The sequence below is a fragment of the Mastomys coucha genome, unplaced genomic scaffold (genome assembly GCF_008632895.1).
Source record: "Mastomys coucha isolate ucsf_1 unplaced genomic scaffold, UCSF_Mcou_1 pScaffold12, whole genome shotgun sequence".
In the NCBI taxonomy this organism is placed as follows: Eukaryota; Metazoa; Chordata; class Mammalia; order Rodentia; family Muridae; genus Mastomys; species Mastomys coucha.
The window spans coordinates 48,208,673-48,228,921 of record NW_022196894.1 but is presented as its reverse complement, the minus strand read 5'-3'; the positions used below and the strand labels follow the sequence as shown (position 1 = coordinate 48,228,921).

Below are 20,249 nucleotides of genomic sequence, written 5' to 3'. Positions count from 1 at the left end.
CTGCTCCATAGTTAATCTCTGCAACTCCTTCCGTGGGTATTTGGTTCCCCCTTTTAAAAAGGAATGAAGTGTCCACCTTTTGGTCTTCCTTCTTCTTGTGTTCCTTGTGGAATGTGGGTTGTTCTTCCTGTATTTCAAACTTCTGGGCTAATAACCACTTATCAGAGAGTGCATACTGTGTTTGTTCTTTTGTGATTGGGTTACCTCACTCAGGATGATATTCTCCAGATCCATCCATTTCCCTAAGAATTTCATAAATTTATTGTTTTTAATAGCTGAGTAGTACTCCATTGTGTAGATGTACCACAATTTCTGTATCCACTCCTCTGTTGAGGGACATCTGGGTTGTTTCCAGGTTCTGGCTATTATAAATAAGGCTGCTATGAACATGGTGGAGCATGTGTCCTTATTACATGTTGCAGTATCTTTTGGGTATATGCCCAGGAGTGGTATAGCCGGGTCCTCAGGGAGAACTATATCCAATTTCCTGAGGAACCGCCAAACTGATTTCCAGAGTGGTTGTACCAGTTTGCAATCCCACCAGCAATGAAGTAATGTTCCTCTTTCTCCACAACCTCTCCAGCATCTGCTGTCACCTGAGCTTTTTATCCTAGCCATTCTGACTGGTATTCTTTTTATTGATTATGTTATTTGTTTACAATTCAAATGTTGTCCTCCCCTTACTGGTCTCCCCTCCACAACCCCCTCATACCATCCACCCTCCTCTTTGCCTCTAACGACAGCGCTCCCCAATCCACCCACCCACCCCTGCCTCATCCCTCTAGCATCCCCCTTTGCTGGGTCAACAAGCCTCCAGATACCTATTGATACCAGATAAGGCAGTCCTCTGCTACATATGTATCAGGATCCATGGTTTCATCCATATATAATCTTTGGTTGGTGGTTTAGTCCCTGGAAGTTCTGTGTGGTCAGGTTAGTCGATATTGTTCTTCCTGTGGGGTTGCAATCCCCTTCGGCTCCTTCAGTCCTTCCCCTAACTCTTCCATTGGGGTCCCCAGGCTCAGTCCAATGGTTGGCTGTGGGTATCTGTATCTGTCTTAGGTGCTGGCAGAGTGTCTCAGAGGACAGCCATACGAGCCTCCTGTCTGCAAGCTCATCTTGGCATCAGCAATAGTGTTGGGGGGTTGGTGTCTGTAGATAGGATGGATCCCAAAGTGGGGCAGTCTCTGGATGGCCTATCCTTCAGTCTCTGCTCCACTTTTTGTCCCCGGTTTTCCTTTAGACAGGAACAATTCTGGGTTAAAAATTTTGAGATGGGTGGGTGGCCCCATCCCTCAACTGAGGGCCATGCCTATCTATTGGAAGTAGTCTCTTCAGGCTCTATCTCCCCTCTATTGGGTATTTAGGTTAGTGTCATCCCCGTTGGGTCCTGGGAGACTTTTGCATCCCTGGTGTCTGGGATTTTCTAGTGGTTCCCCTCCCACACACCCCCAGTTCCTCATCCCCACTGCTACATATTTCTATTCTTTCTCCTGACCCTCTAGATTTCTCTCCTGTCTCTTCTCACATCTGATCCTGCCCCTCCCCTTTTCCCTCCCACTCCCCTCTCTGTGAAATGGGCCACTGAGATGGCTCAGAGGACAAAAGGGCCTGTTGCCAAGGCTGAGCCATGTTGCCTGACCCATGAAGGAATGAACTAAGTCCTGCAAGTCAATCTATGACTTCCTCTTGCATGTTTTGTCACAGATATATGTGTCAATTTATGTATTATACTATTACTGCTGGACTGGGGCATGCCCTGGAGAGGTCAAGGGGATAACCTTTGAGTTCTGGTTTATCCTTCACCATGGGTTACAGACATCAAACTCAAGAATTCAAAAACCAAGGTCAATTTAATGATTTTGATTAATGATCACATTCGGAAGTCGGCAGGCTTTCAAGGCAAGAGCTTTTAACCACTGAGTGATCTCCCTGGCTGGCAAACTAGTTTCAAACTCCTATGTCTTGTAAATTAATGTATATCTAAGAAGCTACTTGCTACTATCATGTTGGGTTTTTATTGTCATTTGCTTGTTTGCTTGTTTGTTTGTCTGAATGCTTGTTTGCTTGCCTATTTGTTTAAAATAGCGTCTCATGAAGCCCAGGCTAGCCTTGCATTTAATACATAGTTAAAAATGAGTTTAAACATCTTCTGATCTTCTTTCCTCCAACTGCAGAGCGCTATGGTTACAAATTGTACTCCTGAACCAAGTTTATACAGTTTTGGACTGAGCCTACAGTCTGTGCATGATAGACAAGCACTTTCCAATTGAATTATAGAAGCCCCAGCCCTCATACTCTTAATTTTAGCATTATTAAGGAACGTATCTTTAATTAGCTTATGGGTACAGCGCTGTTAGGAGAGTTCAGCCATCTCAGGAACAAATTCCACCTGGCAGGCAGGATCACAATTGAGTTCATTTTCCCAGGGCCCAGAACTCAACTCCTATCCTGCTTCCTTAGATGTTTCAGGTTTGTCTGTTAACCAATAAAGGATTAAAAGAGGGAAGATGCTGTTGTTCTGTTATCTAAACTAAGGCACACAAGTGGTAAAATGCGCTGCCCGTCTTAACTTAATTGACTAAGAGATGCTTGGCCACTCTTTTGTTCCTTTATCATTCTAGATTCCAGGTCAAAGACCAGGAGGGGGCCTGACTGCAAAAGCTGACTCAAGGACCCTGAAACCAGGTGACCCGGATAAGGCCGAGTCAGCAACGTTAACTTCCTTGTTTAACCCCTTGTGTCAAAATACACAACAGCCCACTCTGATCCCCCTTGCTCTGTTCCCATTCTAAATTTAAAAAATAAAAAAATAAAAAAAAAATTCGTACAATCTCCATTCTAGGTCATGGTTCAGATCCTGAACTGTCTGCCTGCCTGAGCGCTTAGAAAATAAAGCTTTCATTTTTAAGCTTCCATCTCTCATGTGAGTTTCCTCAGCTTCCACTCGGAACCCAGCAATGCTAAGATGCATTGATCTATATAGTATGGCAGCATGTTCTATAGTAATAGAAATCCAAATGTGCATCTTGGATTCAGTGAAAAGCAGTGTCAGGAGACTTGGGAATTTGTCTGGAGGTAGATTACCTGTACATTTTCAGGAACTTAAGCACGCCTTAATAAATGATCAGGCTCTAACTCCTGGATGATTATGCATGCCATGTGATAATTCACAATTAAATAGTTAATTTAAACTGTTAATAGCCAAATACTGGATAACAATGAAGTGTGTTTTTAAAAAAAAAATCTCCAAGCTTAATAAGTATATAAAATTGGTTTACATTACAAAAGTGGTGTATAACAGAATTTTGACATTTAATAAATGGGATTTTCAGTTTTAGAATTCTGGAAATTGAATCTACTTTGGAAAATGAGGTGTTCCTTCTCTACTGCTGGAAAATGAGGTGTTCCTTCTCTACTGCTGGAATTGGAAATAAGCTATCACTAAGTCAAGGGCCTTCATTTCTGAAGATGGTCATGAAATCTAACAAGATAGCATGACTATTCATTGAGGGAGACTAGATATCATGGGCCATCTATGCCCTGGAGTCTGAGACTCCCTCAGATCTGTACCCTTCTCTGTCTAGGCAGTTCCTTTACTTTCTATCTTTCAAGGGTATTTATTCCTCCCAGTGTTAATAATGGAGCAGATCCAGAGCCTTCTGTTCATAGGCCCTGGGTTTCCCATACCATTTCAGCCTGTCAGAGTCCAGAGCATCAAATCTACACTACAGTAGACACAACCTCCCAACATTGCCTAAGGAGGGACTACCTCCCACACATGCCATAAGTAATGAGACAGAAAATAAAGGAAGGAGGGATAGAGAGTGGGAGCAAAGAGAAGGTGGATCGTGGATGAACCCTAACCCTAGTAATAGGTCCCTGGCCCCATTGTGTTCTGGGAAGGATTTTAGACTCTTAGAAAAAGAGAATCACCATAAATGAGTTTCCATAGCAGCTTGTTTTCTTCCAATGTTCATGGACAGAAAGAACCAACAAAATTATCTACATTAGGATTACTATGAAATCAAACCATCAACTCTAACCCTGTCCTCCAAGCCCATGGCTGGTGTCTACTCAAACACAAAGAATTTGCCAAATCCGTGGAAATATTGAAGGAGTTGAAGTTATCAAAAGTTTGTTTGACCTTCAGCACAGGCAGAGGAGAAACTGTTAAAGAGAATCTTTGGTCCCACAGACTCCATTCAAGCTGCTCTGGCAGCATGATCCTGCTTCCAAGCCCCTAGTCAATGTGCTCCCTTTTTGAACAGGGTCAGATAGTTTCACAGGACAGGGGTTGGGGGTGGGGGAATGCCACCCAAGAGGCCCAGCTGGTCACTGACTTCTGGCTCTCCTTCTTTCTTAAAGCGCCATCAACGGTGTTAAAAAGAAATCCCATCACATTGAAACATCAGAATGAGGCCTTGTAGGATCAACATCACTGACTCCAGTGAAATTAAAAAGAGAAATTTACGAGAAGATGCAAGGAAGAAAAAAAAATGAGGTCACCAGGAGCAGACTGGATTCTGTCTCTCACAGTTTTAAATGTTCTATCTTGCATGGGAAAATGCTGGGTTACTAAATTTATTGGAATACAAATAATGTTCTCCAATGTCCACTCTGCAGCACACTGCAGGTATTAATTATACATTTATCAAATGCCTGTGGTAGGTCAGGTACTGAACTATTTCTCAGGTATTATTTTCTTGTATCATTCAATCTCTGTCAATAGTTTTGTAAAATGCTATCATTCTTACATAAAGCAACAAGACATAAGGATTTTTATGAAACAAGGACCTGGAAATTTCAAGTTACAATTCACTGCACCATTATAAAGCAGGTACATATAACTGTTTTGTATTTATGGAAGAAAGAAAACACAAGGTAATCAAATCTGAATTATGAACCCTATATCTAAAAAACAAAATTTCAAACATGTATACTTTTACTGGTAGTTTTAGGAGCTTCTCCTAGAGTTACCACATGTTAATCAAAGTAGCGCTTTCTTTGGGTTCTTTGTCTCCTTATTAAAAAGAATTAAAGAACAAATTCAAATGGCAGCTTGAGGACAATTTTTATTACAGTTTAGTAAGCCGCAGGGACAAGCTGTAAATCTTGGAAGCTGCTCACAGGGGTAAAACTGATAAGAGAAAAAGCCACACCACCATTTGAGATAAACTGACACGGAGGTCAGTGACCTGGCAGACAAGCAACCACATGTGGGGAAATTTTAGAGAAAGAAGAAAGCCCAAAGTGTGGGAAAAAAGAGAGAGAACAGAGAAATGGGGAGGTCTCAGTGTTCTCAGTAATTCAGAAAAGCAGGCAGGCATACAAAACTGCCTGGCTACATCTGTGTGAGGGATTAGACTAGGACCAGGAATTCTGGGAAGGAAAAGAACATTATCTCATCCAAGGGATAATTATTCCTCCTTGCTAGGAGTGGTCCCTTAGCCAGATTATTAACCCAGCCTAACTGAGATGTTAGGTTTCTGTTCAGGCCAAAGATTCCAGCCTCTTGACCCAAAAGCAATAAAATTGTTTTCCCTTAATAGGCCTTTATTGCTGCTATAACATTAGACTTCTCTAAACATAATTCACACTAACTAGTCTTTACTTGGGTTTTCTCCAAACTCCAAAGCTACGGAATACTACTCAAGCTTATAATGACTGCCAAACAGCCTGTGTTGTCGGGCATGTGAGAGACTTAATACTTTTTTCAATTTTTTCACTCTATTTTCTACCATTGAAATAGCGGGAAAAAAACACATAGCAGATGAGAGATCAAAACGTCACTTACAGGATGGATGTGCCCTACATGTGTGGCAACTATAGTCTTTCTAATACCCTATCTCAAAATTGGATACCCAGACTTTAGCTCTGTCCCACACCTTCCTGGATGCACAGAATTCATCCTATTCCCGGGGAAAATATGCACAAGCTAGCAGGAGGATTTCCAGGGCAGGTAGAGTACAAAAGATAAGAGGTATAGAGGCTCAGCTCCAGGTCCCAAACTCCACAACAAAAGAAGGATGAGCCTCCTCTGGGAAGATAGACATTACCGATGTTGATTCTTGTCCTGCCTTTTGAAAACACAGAATCTAGAAAGGTGATATCACCACGCCATTATATCTTTTTAAATCTCTCTCTCTCTCTCTCTCTCTCTCTCTCTCTCTCTCTCTCTCTCTCTCTCTCTCCCTCTCTCTCTCTCTCTCTCCCTCTCTCTCTCTCTCTCTTCCTCTCCCTCTCTCTCTTCCTCTCCCTCTCTTGCTTCCTCTCTCTCTTCCTCTCCCTCTCTCTCTTCCTCTCCCTCTCTCTCTTCCTCTCTCTCTCCCTCTCCCTCTCTCTCTTCCTCTCCCTCTCTCTTCCTCTCCCTCTCTCTTCCTCTCCCTCTCTCTCTTCCTCTCCCTCTCTCTCTCTTCCTCTCTCTCTTTCTCTCTCTTCTCCTTCTCCCTCTCCCCTTCTCCTTTTCCCCCTCCCCTTCCCCTTCCTCCTTCTCTTTCCCCCTACTTCTCTCTCCTTTTCTCTACATTTAGTCTCAGGCACTTCACTACCCGATCATCTTATTCTCAGCAATCAGTAGGAAATAAGAAATGAAAAGACACAGCCCTACGGTGGGCAAAACCACAGTTTTTAAAAAGGAAACCTCTCTCAGCCACTCATATTATGTGTGTAAAATAAGCAAATGTGGATATAAATAATGTGCAGAGACAAAGGACAACTCTCAACAGTGAGTCAGAATTAACTACATTAATAGCCAATGGTTCTGTTGACATCTTAGAAGGAAGACCAGCCGCGGCTGACTCACCATCCCACCGAGGTGACTCAGCAAGTGGAGAGGTTACTTGTGAAGGTAGGAAGGAGCAGACCCCAAGAAGGATGAGGGAAGGTAACGGATGCTGTGTCTGATAATAAAACTGGGGCTGAAAGAGCACAGAAGAAAAGGCAAAATTAAAAACAACTTAGGGGCTGGCGAGATGGCTCAGCGGGTAAGAGCACTGACTGCTCTTCCGAAGGTCCTGAGTTCGGATCCTAGCAACTACATGGTGGCTCACAACCACCCGTAATGAGATCTGACGCCCTCTTCTGGTGTATCTGAAGACAGCATACTATGCCGGAGGCGGGGCCGGAGCAAGCCATCTGTACAGTCATACACATAAAATAAATAAATAAACCTTAAAAAAAAAAACTTAGGTACGTATCCCACAAACCCTCACCTACCCTCCTTGAGCTGGGAAATTAGGTTCAGGGCTAGAGTAAAACACGTGAGCTGGAGGAGCCTTGGTGGAACTGTCAGCTCCCTGAGGCTGGGTAAGATTCAGGTTAACTTAAGAGGGTTGAAATCATTGCTGCTAAGTTCTCTCCCTGCAGACTATCTGTATTTCCTGGTCAAACATTGGTCCTAAAAGTTACTTTGTTTCTCAGTGTCTTAGCTTGGGTTTTATTGCTGTGAAGAGACCCCCTGACCAAGGCAACTCTTACACAGGCAAACACTTAATTGGGGCTGTCTCACAGTTTTAGAGGTTTAGCCCATTACCACCATGGGGGGAAACATGGCATCTTTTAGGCAGACTTGATGCTGGAGGAGGCAACAGCTCTACATCTGTATCTGAAGGCAGCAGAAGACTCTTCTGCAAGCAGTGGGGAGACTATCTTCCCCACTGGGTGTAGCTTGAGCTTATATATGAGTCCTCAAAGCCCACCTCCACACTTCCTCCAAGAAAGCCACACCTAGTCCAACAAGGCCATACCTCCTAATAGTGCCTCTCCCTATGGGCCAAGCACTCAAACACATGAATCTATGGGGCCGTACCTATTCTATGCACCACACTCAACTATTAGCTACTTAGTAATGGTATCAGGATACATAATTTCCCAGCAGAGACTGACTCCTACATGGCTATTACAGAAACAGCATATTCCCAACTGACCACCAAAGACACCAATACCACCCTCCAACAGGTATCCAGCTGCATTCCGTCAGAGGTTTACAAGGAACTCCTGGGGCTTTGTCACTTCTCTTGCCTCAAGTTTTTTGCTAGAAATGAGGCATGATACACTGTATAAATATGTATTGACAGTCTAAAGGTTGGTAGCTTACATGGCAGAGTGAAGAACACACCAACAGATCTGACTTCATAGTTCCCTCCTACATAGAAGCTTCAGTCATAGTAGCAACTATCCAAATCTTAGCCACTCAGAATGGTTCTTCCCACTAACACAGTTCCCGAGCCACTGATTTCCATAAGGCTGTCCCTGCCTGGAGTCTCCAAATTGTCTTCACCGTCAGCACTCCACATATTCTAAGTACTTGAACTAAAACATCTAAAGGGTCCTGACTCACTCAGAGCAAACACTCATAAATGAGCTGTGGATCCCAACAGATCCTTCCTTGCCTGCCCTTCTCTGACTGCTGGATTTTAACCTGGGAATAAACTGCGGTTCTCTGGATCGTTTAGGAGGTAGGACTGGAAGGGTCTAGAAACTTCTCTGAAATCTGAACGTAGGCTGTCTTCTGCTAAAGCATGCAAAGCTTCCATGGGACTCTCCAAGTTCAAGATCCTCTGTATCACTAGGCCGGAAGTGCTCAGTGACATCACTTTCACAATAATTACAGCAAGCATGCACAGCTATTTCATTTCTAATCCAACTTCTAACAAGGAATGGAATTTCCAGACACAGTAGTCTTGTATGTTTGGGGGTGGGTAGTATGCATGAATATGCACATGTACGTGTGCTCCTCCAGTGCACTCGGTTTTATGTCCATGACAGAGAGACTCAGTGAGTCCACATTTTTTTTTTCGGCCAAGCGGGAAGCCAGTGAGCCCCGATCATCCTCTGGTCTTGTCCCCTGTCCTCTGCCACTCTGTTCAGCGCTAAAGTAAACACCATGGGTGGCCATGCCGCGCTTTTGGAGTATATGCTGAACTCAGGTCTTCATGCTTGAATAGCAAGTACTCTTACCTACTGATCCATCTCCCCAGCCCTTATTCTCAGCAGTATGCTTTTATTAAAAATTACTATCAAAACAGCTGTAGTGGTTTGAATAACTTTGGCCCCCATAGACTCATGTGTTTGACTGCTTGGTCCATAGGAAGTGGCATTATCAGGAAGTGTGGTCTTATTGAAAGAGGAGTGGGCTTGTTAGAGGAAGTTTGTCCTTGTGGAGGTGGGCTTTAGTCTTAAATGCTTACGCTATCCCCAGTGTGAAGCAAACCTGGTCTCTTCCTGGCTGCCTTCAGATCAAGATGTAGAACTCTTGGCTCCTCCAGTACCATGTCTGCCTGCAGGGTGCATGCTTTCTACCATGAAGATAATGGACTGAACCTCTGGAACTGTAAGCGAGCCCTCATAAAGCGCTAGTCTTTACAAGAGTTTCCTTCTTTATGATGTCTCTTCACAACAATGGAAGTCCTAATTAGGCAAAACATCAAAGTCCAATGACAGCTTACTCATTTTAAGATATACAATGACCAATAGTTTCAGCCAGCTTGCAGTGATTTCACTACATATCATGAAGGAGACACCTGGAAATGTCACTAGAGTAAGTTGTGATTAAGTGTTATACCAGTTACAGTGTAGAACCAAGACTGACAGGGCCCAAATTATTAAAATAATATGCTCAATAGAACAGCTTTGTTCATCTACATTTCTGTCATTTGATACTAAAAATACTTCAAGACCATCAGTAAACAGTTCAAATTTCCAGGAAGAAATGAACTCCCCCCTCCCCTAAAAAATTTCTCAATCTTATAATTAGGCATCTACAAATCCTTTTTTTTTTTTTTTTTTTTTTTTTTTTTTTTTTTTGTATTCTAGTTGGCTTTTGGAAAACTAGAAATATCTGCAGCAGTAGTATACATTTTCAAGGAGAGAGATTTTAATAAATATTTAAAACAGTGAATAAATACTTCCTCTCTTGGATCTCAGTTGTAAAATCCTAGGTTGAAAATTAAGGGAGATGGAGAGAGAAAGAAACTTCATTTTATTATTGCCTTTGGGTGCTTCTTATTTTGTATGTAATCATAGTAAGGAGAAAGAGTACATCTAGAAAGTTAAATAGCTCTTTGAAATCTAAACCCATACAAGAGCAAGAATGCAGGTAGCTTTAAACAAAGAAAGGGGAATTATTCTAATATCAAGCTATTGAAAAAAAACATTACAGAAACAGAACATGATGCTAGCTCATGGTTCTTAGGTAAGAGGCAAGGTATGAATTTAAAAATTAGATGTATTAGACGTTTTAAAGGTAATCCTTATGAGCCTCATCAATATCTGCCTGTGCATTAGTGCTGTTCATGTAGAGTTAAAATAGAATGGAAAATAATATGCCCAGGACAGAGAGTGTATGACTAAAAGAATAAAAATGAAGGTCTAGTGATAAACACTTGTTTACTCCACAGAGACACTGGTGCCAATTCCCTTGGAAATAAAATGCCATAATAATAGGCATTTTTCAGAGTGGGAACTATCAAGAAAAAAACCTACCACAATGTTTCACATAATCATCTTTCAAATTTTAGAATATGAAAGAAGCTAGCTAGCTACCTGGATTTTGTGCCTACATACTATCAAACATGATACATGAGAAAAACATCAGTTTCTCTAAAAGACTAAGACTATCATATCATATTAACGTGTTCATATGACGAGGTCCACATTATTCATAATTAAGAACTGGAAAGAATGTAGGTAGCTTTAAACAAAGAAGCGAAATTGCTCTAACATCAAACTATTGAAGAAAATTACAGAAACAGAACAGGATGCTAGTTCTACTTTATGATTTCTGGATTTGCTTAGAGTCTTCTATGTGATTACTACTTGTTCTGTGGCTGTCTTCCTTTTTATACAGTGCAATCAAGAAATGAGTCAGAAAGGTGACACTGTGCTGTATTCATCAAAAAGAAAAAAAAATACCTGCTAAATGATTAAAAACCGGGGAAACCAAATGTTTGGCTAGATGGGTGCACTGTGATTTCTCGTCGGCTCCACTGTGGGAGAGGTGAGTGATTAAGCAAAACACAGCTCTTTCGCTTTCTCGCCCCCTTTCCAGCCATTTATTTTTATGACTACATCAATCCTGCACATCAGGACCTAGAAAGCACTGCTAGAGGAGTGTCAATCATCAGATAAAGCAAGCAGAGGTGTAAAGGTAATATTTGAAAAGGGAAACCAAGAGATGAAGTTGAACATTACAGAAACTAGGCAACCTCATATAATATATTACCAAGCCTAACAGAAAAATGGGAGAAAGGTGGCGTGGGGGAGAGATGACATAAACTATTCACATGCCCCAGAGTTCTGGAGCTGAATGGTGAGCCGTGTGTTTAGATAAGGTAGGGAGAGCTCCTTTTAAATTTGGAGTTCATAATACAAGATGACATATAAAGAGATAAGTACTTGAGTTCCTAAACAGAGGACAAACAAATTCCCCAGCAACCCTACAGGGGCAGGGAGAATACACTGATTGCCTTTGTTTCTCTGGAGGCCTTAATATGCTGCACAGGGGAAGGATACTACATACCTTAGCCACCTCCAGAGTCGGTGTCATTAACCTCAGGGCTGTTACCATCATTACTGGCTCTGTCTTTTACCTACGCCATATCTGTTTCCAGACACATAATTATCATCATCTCCCTCGTCTTCATTCACCCTTTCTGCCACTTAACTGCTTCTGGCCTTCGGGGAAACAATTAATGAATCCCTGTGCTGAAATCGTTAATGACGTTGGAGGAATTGCGAAAAGTTATTCCTTTTATAGGGCAAGCAATGTGTGTCCTACAGCCCATAGAAACTGGCCTAGGAGAAACTCAATGGATTCTTTGACAATCATCCACCGGTATATTCATTCATTCATTAATTCACTAACTCATTTGTTCATTGGTTCATTAAATATGGACTTTTAAGTACTATATAAACAACTTTGCATCACTGTCACTAAATACCCAGCATACACAATTTAAGGGAGAAAAGATTTATCTGGACTCATGGTTTCAGAGATTTCAACACAAAAGGTCAACTGGGTCTATTGATTTGAACCTGTCATCAAGCAGAAGAGCATGGCAATGCATGGTGGAAGTGGCTGCTCACCTCATGCATTAAACAAGCCAAAAGCCAAGCAGATGAAGAGACCTCAAATCAGATTATGCCTCCAATCAGACCCTGCCTTCTGCAGTTCCAACCACCTCCTAATAATCCATTTGATTATAAATCTATTGACAGAGCCTATAGAGATGGCTCAGCAGCTGGGAGCACCGGCTGCCCTTACATAGGTTCCAGATTGGGTTCCCAGCAACCACAAAGTTTCTCACGACCTTCTGTAACTCCAGTTCCAACAGAGCCAATACCTTCTCCTGGCTTCCCATGGTTGTCATGTGTCACATGGTACACATGAATTCTGAAAGCATATACACATGAACATAAACAATTGAAGATAATAATAAAAATCAACTCTTCATGGTTTAATCCATTGATTAAGACACAGTGTCCATAATCCCATCACATTCGGTAATTCTGTCACATGGCAATGAAACCTTTAATACAGGAGTCTTTTTGTAGGGACAGCGCTTCATACCCAAATCACTACAAGCAGAAACCATATCCTGGGGTGTGTGAGAACAAGTCATGGTTGAGTTGAACATGTCTATTAGGGAGTTCACTGATTAACTGCTGATGGGACTGCCCAGCAATGACAATCTAATATGGGAATCAGGGAGAGGTAGATTCTCAGCCAGTTAGGAGCACTAGAAATACAATGAGGGGATCTGGCCGGGGAGGAAAGCGAAGCATCATGGGTAGATGATTCCTAAAGGATGTGCACAAGTTTGCCAGGGCAGGAAGTAGTAGAGCGTTCCAGAAACAGTCCACACAGTGAGGAAATAAAGTAGCATTACCATGCGTGCGCAAGCGTGTGTGTGTGTGTGTGTGTGTGTGTGTGTGTGTGTGTGTGTGTGTGTGTCCATACATGCATCTGTAGTTAAGACTGTACTAGTGGCTGAGCAAGTGTGGTATCACTGAGCAACTCCCATTCTCAAATATCACATGAAGGGCAGTTACTCTTCTACCTCTTCACTAAATGTGTTCACCATACGATTTCAGCTTCTGGATTCATACAGTTTTGATAGTACTGTCAGTGACATTTATTTCGAATGTCACTCTGCCCAGGTTGTTTTCCCTGTGTTACTGGGTTCCAGCACTTCCCTCTATGGACTGTGCATCAATCTGCTGCCTTACAAACATTACATCTCTGCTTGCCCCTCCTTCCCTATCTTTAGTCAGTGTGGTACATCTGATTTTTTCCCCCAGTTTCTATATTTTTCAAAACAAAAAATGAAAAAAAAAAAGGAGAAAATGATTTCACCTTCAGACCATTCATCAGTACTTGGTTTGAGTAATCATCAGATTTAAGCCCCTTGATTAATATTCATATTCTCTAGGGTTAGCTTCTCTGATGTTTGAAAGAACTTCCTGGTGGAAGGAGCAAGTTCTTGTAAATTTGGCCACATAATTTCATAGGCAAAATAAAAGACCCAATAAATTGTTCTATTTGTAACCACTATGACCATGTAATAGATCACTATAGGTGTACCATAAATTCTCCCAGTAATGTTCAGTTGCTAATAAAAGCCTTCAACTATCCCATTCCTCCTTACATGTGCATACAGGAAAAAGGTTAGTTAGAGTGAATATATTTTATACAGACAGTCTTGACTCTGTCATAATAAAGTGATAACCATGATATCCAAATACATAAGTATCTGGGAATAATTATTCTTTATTATTAGAAACTCCTCTCTAGAGGATGTCTCGTGCCATCTGCCTGACCATGTTCAGTGAGCAGCGCTGCGTGTGAGGAAAAAGGCTGCTGGTTTGTCGGTCTGCTGAGGTCCTTCTTAGACAAAGAGCATCCATCCACTTGCCGAGTGGAGTGAGGACACCTACTCTCTATCTTGGTCACATTGAAGGAGAGAATGAAAGACAAAACTGAGGGAGTTACCACAGCCAAAGCTTCAAACTCTTGACCATTTTCTTCTTCCATTTGAAGGAAGGAAAGTGAAATGTCAAAGTGGGGAGGGGAAAAGGTCACCCTTCCATTGAGCACTTGAATTTCCAAATCTATAGAATAGGTACAGTTATCATCACCTTTACACACTTAAGAGGAAGGCCTGGATGGAGTGGTTCCTACAAGCAATCGTGATAATTTGAGAATCCCTAAAATATGCAAGTATATTATCTATAAACCTCCTCCTCCACATGTATACAATATCAATGAAATTAAATTTGACAATTAATGAAGATGATATTTTATAACTCTGGGATAGCTAATTGAACATTTATTGTTTCAGTCTTACATCTTTCATTTAGTACAGTGAGTCATAGCTTGTTTGTTTTGCTCTCCAGTCTCAGATACTTCTATTGGCCCTAGAAATCTTCTCGGGGCTTAAGCACTGCTCTTGTGGAAGCTGATGGAAAGAATGGCCTCAGCCAAGGTAAATAGGACCATGCTGACCCTAATCATTCTGGCCTCAAGCCCCATCCCAGTGTAGTCTGTTTCCTGGAGAACATTCCCTTTTCCCAGCGAGAATTTGGAGAGATAGCTAACCATTTTAGAAAGAGCCAAACAGCAATTCAGAGACAGAGTGATGCAAAACCCTGGGTACTGTCAGTGAGCCAAAATTTTTAAATCACTTTTGGCTAAGTTTAGAGTTTATACCAAAACCTACACCAAGACGGACCCTGCAATTTGGCACAAATGGGAGAAATAGTGACTTAGTAGCAGGCTGTAGATGACACTATTTTTTTAATCCCCTTAAAGATAAAGGGATGCTTCAGTAGAGACATATAGGTATCCAGTAGCATGTCATTTTGATTCTAAAGTGTTATATATGTTATACATAACACTATATATATATGTATATATATATAAAGTGCTTATATGTTCAAAGAATAAAAATTTTACCTCAATGCATCATATGGGGAACATATTATTTAGTATTCTAAAAGATTTAGATTTCCAAGATTGCTTTTACCCTTAGAGGCAATATTTCTCAAAGTCTGGCAGTTGGTGAACCTTGAGAGCAGAAGTGATCTAGGCCAGTGGCCATTGTGACATCACTATTAGATAAGGACCCCAGGAAAGAAGACATGCAGTAGGCACACTATTCACCAAGCTCTGAAGTTAGGCTGCTTGGAAGAGGAAAGCCACATAACCTGCCTGACGCTGCCTTTGATGTTCTCCACAAGGTATTCAATGATGTGACCAGTAAAGAACTCCAGCAAATAGGAAGAGAAGCCATACCCTCACAAAAAGCGCTGCTTCCCATGATTCTGGTCATGTGTCTCCGCACTTCGGGTCTTATGTCTCAGTGAAAAACATGTACAGATTTAACACCAAAAGAGTAAGAGCTGCAGCTGGCCAAGCATGGACTACAAACCTCCACAAGATCAGAAGATCTCTTAAAAATGTTTACCAGAAATGTAAGACCCACCACTCATATTCAACTAACTACCCAACAAGGGCTTCTTACGATTGCGATGAAGATACTCTCAGTTTGAAAGAAGAAATGAATCTACCAGTAATGCTCCAAGACATTAAAATGGGACAAATGGAACTCCTCAACCAAATGACTAACATTGTCAGCACAATATCAAATATCCAGGTAAAGATCAACCATTATCAGAATCAGATGGAAGCCCTAGAAACAAGAATAGACATCAGTGAAGACAGACAAACTGCAACCACCAAAGACATTCTCTCCATGAAAGAAGATATCAACACTCTAAAGAAGAAGGTGACAGAGATGGAAAGCCAGAATTCTTTCTCCAGCATCCACTGTCTAGAGGTCTTAGAAGGACAAAAGGGTAAAGAATTTGTACAGCTCCTCCATAAACTCCTACAACCTGAAACCCCAAAGAGTACAGCCACCTCTCCAGACACTCTCATCCCTTCAGCAGAGCCAGAGAGAGTGCCCAGCTACCCAGAGCCCACTGGTGAGCTTAAGAAAAAGACAATGTCACCTCAGAATATAACTCAGAAGAAAAATAATAGCCTTCGAAATGCATCAGTGGGTTGCAAAAAGGTAAGGTCAAATATTTATATTTATCCTGACTTCAGTACATGGATCAAGCTCAATTTTGTTCACGGAGGAAATTGGAGATTTTTCCTCAGTGCTACCAAGTTAGAGGAATTCATCCAGTGGCTTCTGTCTAGGCCAACCATCCTTCCTGAGGAACCACAAATCATACCCCAGAGAGACTATGCCTTCACCGGAGCCATTGAGAGGTTGGCCACAATCTGTCTCTCTCTTTTCCACTATGTTTATTGCCTCTTTGGTTCTTCAAAAGAGGAAATAACTCGACTTTAGAGATATTTCCTGCTTGGCTTAGTACAAAATAAATGTAACCCATTTGCTTCAAGTAGTCATGTGTACCTGTGCTGTTTGTGAACTCTAGCTTGCTGCTGTGTGTGTGCCTACTGCCCACAAAGGTCCCACAATCCAACATTAGGTTGTATCAGTGACCTCATTGTACCAACTCACAAGTAGCTCATGAAGACTCATCCTGTGTCTGCTTTCATAAATAGAAAGGGTCAGTGGAAATGGGAACACTTGTCAGCTCTGGCCTTGGCAGATAAAATATGTGATATGAAACAAAAAATTCAAACAACATAAAGAAAAACATCCATTTTCAAAACCACTAAACTTGAGAATATATTGGGGCCCAAGAGGTGGTTCAGACATTATGAACAGTTGCTTTTCTTACAGAAAACCTGGGTTTGATTCCAAACACACATGTCAGTCTATAGACAACCACTTGTAACTCCAATTGCAGAAGATTTGATACCCACTCTGGCCTCTGTGAGCCCTCTACATGTACATAGGTAAACTCAGACACACACATACCCATCAAATAAAATCATTTTATTTATACACACACATATCAAAGTCCAAGTTATAGCAAGAAAATATGAATTACAACAGCAGGATTTTTTTTCTTTTCCTCTTCAGCTTCATCTGTATTAGTTAATTAGATATGAAAGGGAAGGCTAAATACAGTTCGGCATTTTTTACATTTTCTTGAAAGGAGACAAATAAGGTCCTGCACATTTGCTACAGAGGAAAAGGGCAAAAACTCAAGATATATTTGTGAAGTAAGTGAACCTCGTCACTATATACTACAAATCTTCACACAGCAAGGTATGTATTCCAAGGAGATGTCCACGGCAAGCTTCATCTTTAGAAGTCATACTTGTTCCTGTTATGTCATTTTTCTAAATACCACACAAAGCAGAGTGTTAGAAAGGTTTCCCTTACTTCTTAACCCATTGGACGAATCATCTTTCCTACTGTGTCCAGGTTATTAAACTGAAAATACTCTCCACATATGTACTAATTTTAATTAGCCCTGGTTAGCAACTGTAGAATGGAGAATAAGCAAGCTTTGCAGAGCAATATAGTAAACCCAATTCAGTTTGGTATTTATTATACAACACCAATTTTTTTTCATTTATGAATCCAATATTTTGAGCCTCCTTTACAAATTTACAGATATGGATGTACACAATAGCCTTTAGTACATTGCTCTAGAAATATGCCCATGTGCAAGACACTTAGTAAAATCCAGAGTATATCTTAAATGGGTCGGCTTAAATGGTGAACCTCTATGTATGTTTCAACAGCAAAGGTGTTCGTACAAGGAGCAGCCAGATCCTAGCTTAGCATACTGTGTCCCCAGTCGTGAAGAAGGTAGCCACAGCCTAGGCAAATGGCAACATAAAATGGCTTCTACAAAAGAGAAGAATCCCTGGTATATGCTGAGGTATTTAGTGCTTCTGAGTGTCAGAGCACACATCATTATCCACTTCCTGCATATAGACCAGACAGTTGGAGAGTTTTCAAGAAACTGCTCTGTAGGAAACAAATGCATGGGTGAGGAATCACATGATGTATGTTCTGAACCTAAGCTCTAAAGCTTACACTTTTCCTTAATTGTAATTAGGTTTGTTCTGCTTTTTGCAAAAAGGGAACTATATTACTCTGATAGAATTTTTTTCCCACAGAAACAAGAGATTATGAGGAACAAGAGAAAACAAAAGACGTTCTCTATGCTTTATACACACAACACTAAGCAGAATGCATAACGTATGCAAACAACCTTTAAGGCAGGACAGATGGGGATGGGCTGCAGGGAGCAACATAAAAAGAACTTCTGGTATTGCAGGAAAAAAAAAGCACTCATGAGGTCTGCCATAATGTAGGGACAAAAGAGGACAGACAGAAGGACAAACAAACATGAGCACAGGAGTGAGGGTGAGAGGGAACGTCGAAATAAAAGCCAGCAAGCATTGGGTATAAAGTACAGACAGGCAAGTAAGTCCTTTCAAACCTTTCATGGACCTCATGTTCTCCTCAGGGACTCTTTCTCACAATCCTCATTTTAACCCATGTTTTACCTTAAAAAGCTGGACAGAGTGGTGCCTCCTGCAATCATAGCATTTAGGAGCCTGAGGCAGGAGGATCACAAGCTTACTCCAGAACAGCCCAGATGAAATAGGCTTTCCTATGAAAAAGGAAGAGGAGGAGAGGGAAAAAGAGAGGGAAGGACAGGGAGGAGAAGGGGAAGGAAAGGAGGATGAAGAAAGTGGGGAAGACAGGAAGGAGGAGGGGAAGAGGGGAGGAGGAGGGAAGAAAAGGGATGAGGAGGAGGAGGAAGAAGGGAAAGAGGAATAAGAGAGACAGAATCAAGGTGACAACATAATTTTCTCAAGGCTTCAAGAGATGATTCTATTCATTCTGGTGAATTAAGTTCCCTCTAAGGAAAAGGGAGATTTTGCTGACAAGATCTCATATGACTTGCTAAGACTATAACACAGCTCAGAAGTGCAGGTCTGAATTCACACATCTCTCACTTGTTCACTTCCACTCATAGTTCATATCTTGCCCATGTTCCTCTTCCCGTGCCTCAGTGTCTTATCAGTTACTCTCTTTAATTTTATATTCTTACATGGCTTTTTTTTAAAACCATTCTACTTTGTATGTAGGTATGTACATGCCACGGAGCATGCATAGTACATGCATGGTGACCAGAGGACAACTTGGAGACTTAGTTCTCTACTTCCACCACTTGGGTTTTGGGTCCTTGGGCCAGGTGGCAAGTGCTTTTACCCACTGGACTATCTTGCCAGCCCTCCTCCCTTTTCTGGCTCATCAGCCAATTTAGTTTTTATCAAGCCTACTTATGATCATATTCACCTAGGTGCTTCTGTATGTTCCCTTCTCTCTTTGCCTTTCTCTCATGCTCCTTCATGAATTTGAGGCCCAGATTCTCTGTTCCTAACTTCTCCCTCTTCTTCCTACAGGTTTTGTCTTCACCCTAAGGTTCTCTTTGGCTTCTTCTGATTGCTCTTGTGGATCCTACCTGGTTTTCTTAGCTGATCTCCCCAGTCCCAATTATTCCTCCAAAGCATGAATATGTCACAGCTTAAATTAAAGAACCTGTGCATGATCAAAATCTCCTGAGATCTTCTGAGCTTTTAACTCAAGCATCCATATATTTTCTTTGAATGGCTATGAAAAACACTGCTATAAATATAATTAGACAAGTATTTATATATATATATGTACATATATATATATATATATATATATACTCATATACATACTCAGATATGAAATCCATTGTACTTACACAAAAACATCTCAGACCACTGTTGCTGTGAATTAAGCACATTTGTTGGGGATGCAGCCAAAACAGGGTAAAGAGTGAAGACTTTGAGAGAACAGACCTTAGAACATTTCTTCCCTGAATGGATAACTGGAACTGGCCACTATGCCCACAGTTGTATATGGTGGCGATCCTTGTGACTGAGTGATTATGGAATTTTTTCCCTTATGCCTGGCATTCTTCAGTTTTCTCAACTCTAAATTAAGAGCAATTTATGCCTTGAGATCATTGCATTCATTGAGTAAGATCATGTGTTCTATATGTCTATGAGCTCCTGATTTAGCAGATACTCAATAAAGGGTAGTCATTTCCTTCCCTCTTTAACTAGATGGAAGGGTATTAAGAAGGGGCAGGAAGATGAATGGGAGCAGGGGCCTTGCCTCAAAGAGATCCCTTCGGGACTCTGCCTCCTTTTATCAGCCATAAATGGCTCTAGACAAATAATAAACAAAGTGACAGGCTAAACACAAAGGCTTCAAACCGACTCTCAACTCCCTTATCCAAAGATAGTGTGATCAGAATAAGACAGG

General features: G+C 41.3%; 1 protein-coding gene and 2 long non-coding RNA genes across 6 annotated transcripts in view; 2 read left to right on the top strand and 1 right to left on the bottom strand.

Moving 5' to 3' along the window:
• LOC116085976 overlaps nucleotides 1–20,249 on the bottom strand; it is an 80,666-nt gene that overhangs the window by 26,624 nt on the left and 33,793 nt on the right. The gene's annotated exons all lie outside the window — the stretch shown is intronic.
• On the top strand, nucleotides 15,111–16,416 carry Ccdc54 (coiled-coil domain containing 54). The gene has a single exon (XM_031364056.1). It carries the CDS (start codon nucleotides 15,372–15,374, stop codon nucleotides 16,359–16,361), a length of 990 nt encoding a protein of 329 aa, XP_031219916.1. The 5' UTR covers nucleotides 15,111–15,371; the 3' UTR covers nucleotides 16,362–16,416.
• LOC116085977 lies at nucleotides 17,083–19,510 on the top strand. The gene is made up of 2 exons (XR_004116771.1): nucleotides 17,083–17,192; nucleotides 19,355–19,510. It is a non-coding gene; the product is annotated as an uncharacterized LOC116085977 (long non-coding RNA).

Excerpts from the sequence above, each read along its gene's own strand:
- Ccdc54 (XM_031364056.1), top strand. The coding sequence starts at position 15,372 with ATGTACAGATTTAACACCAAAAGAGTAAGAGCTGCAGCTGGCCAAGCA.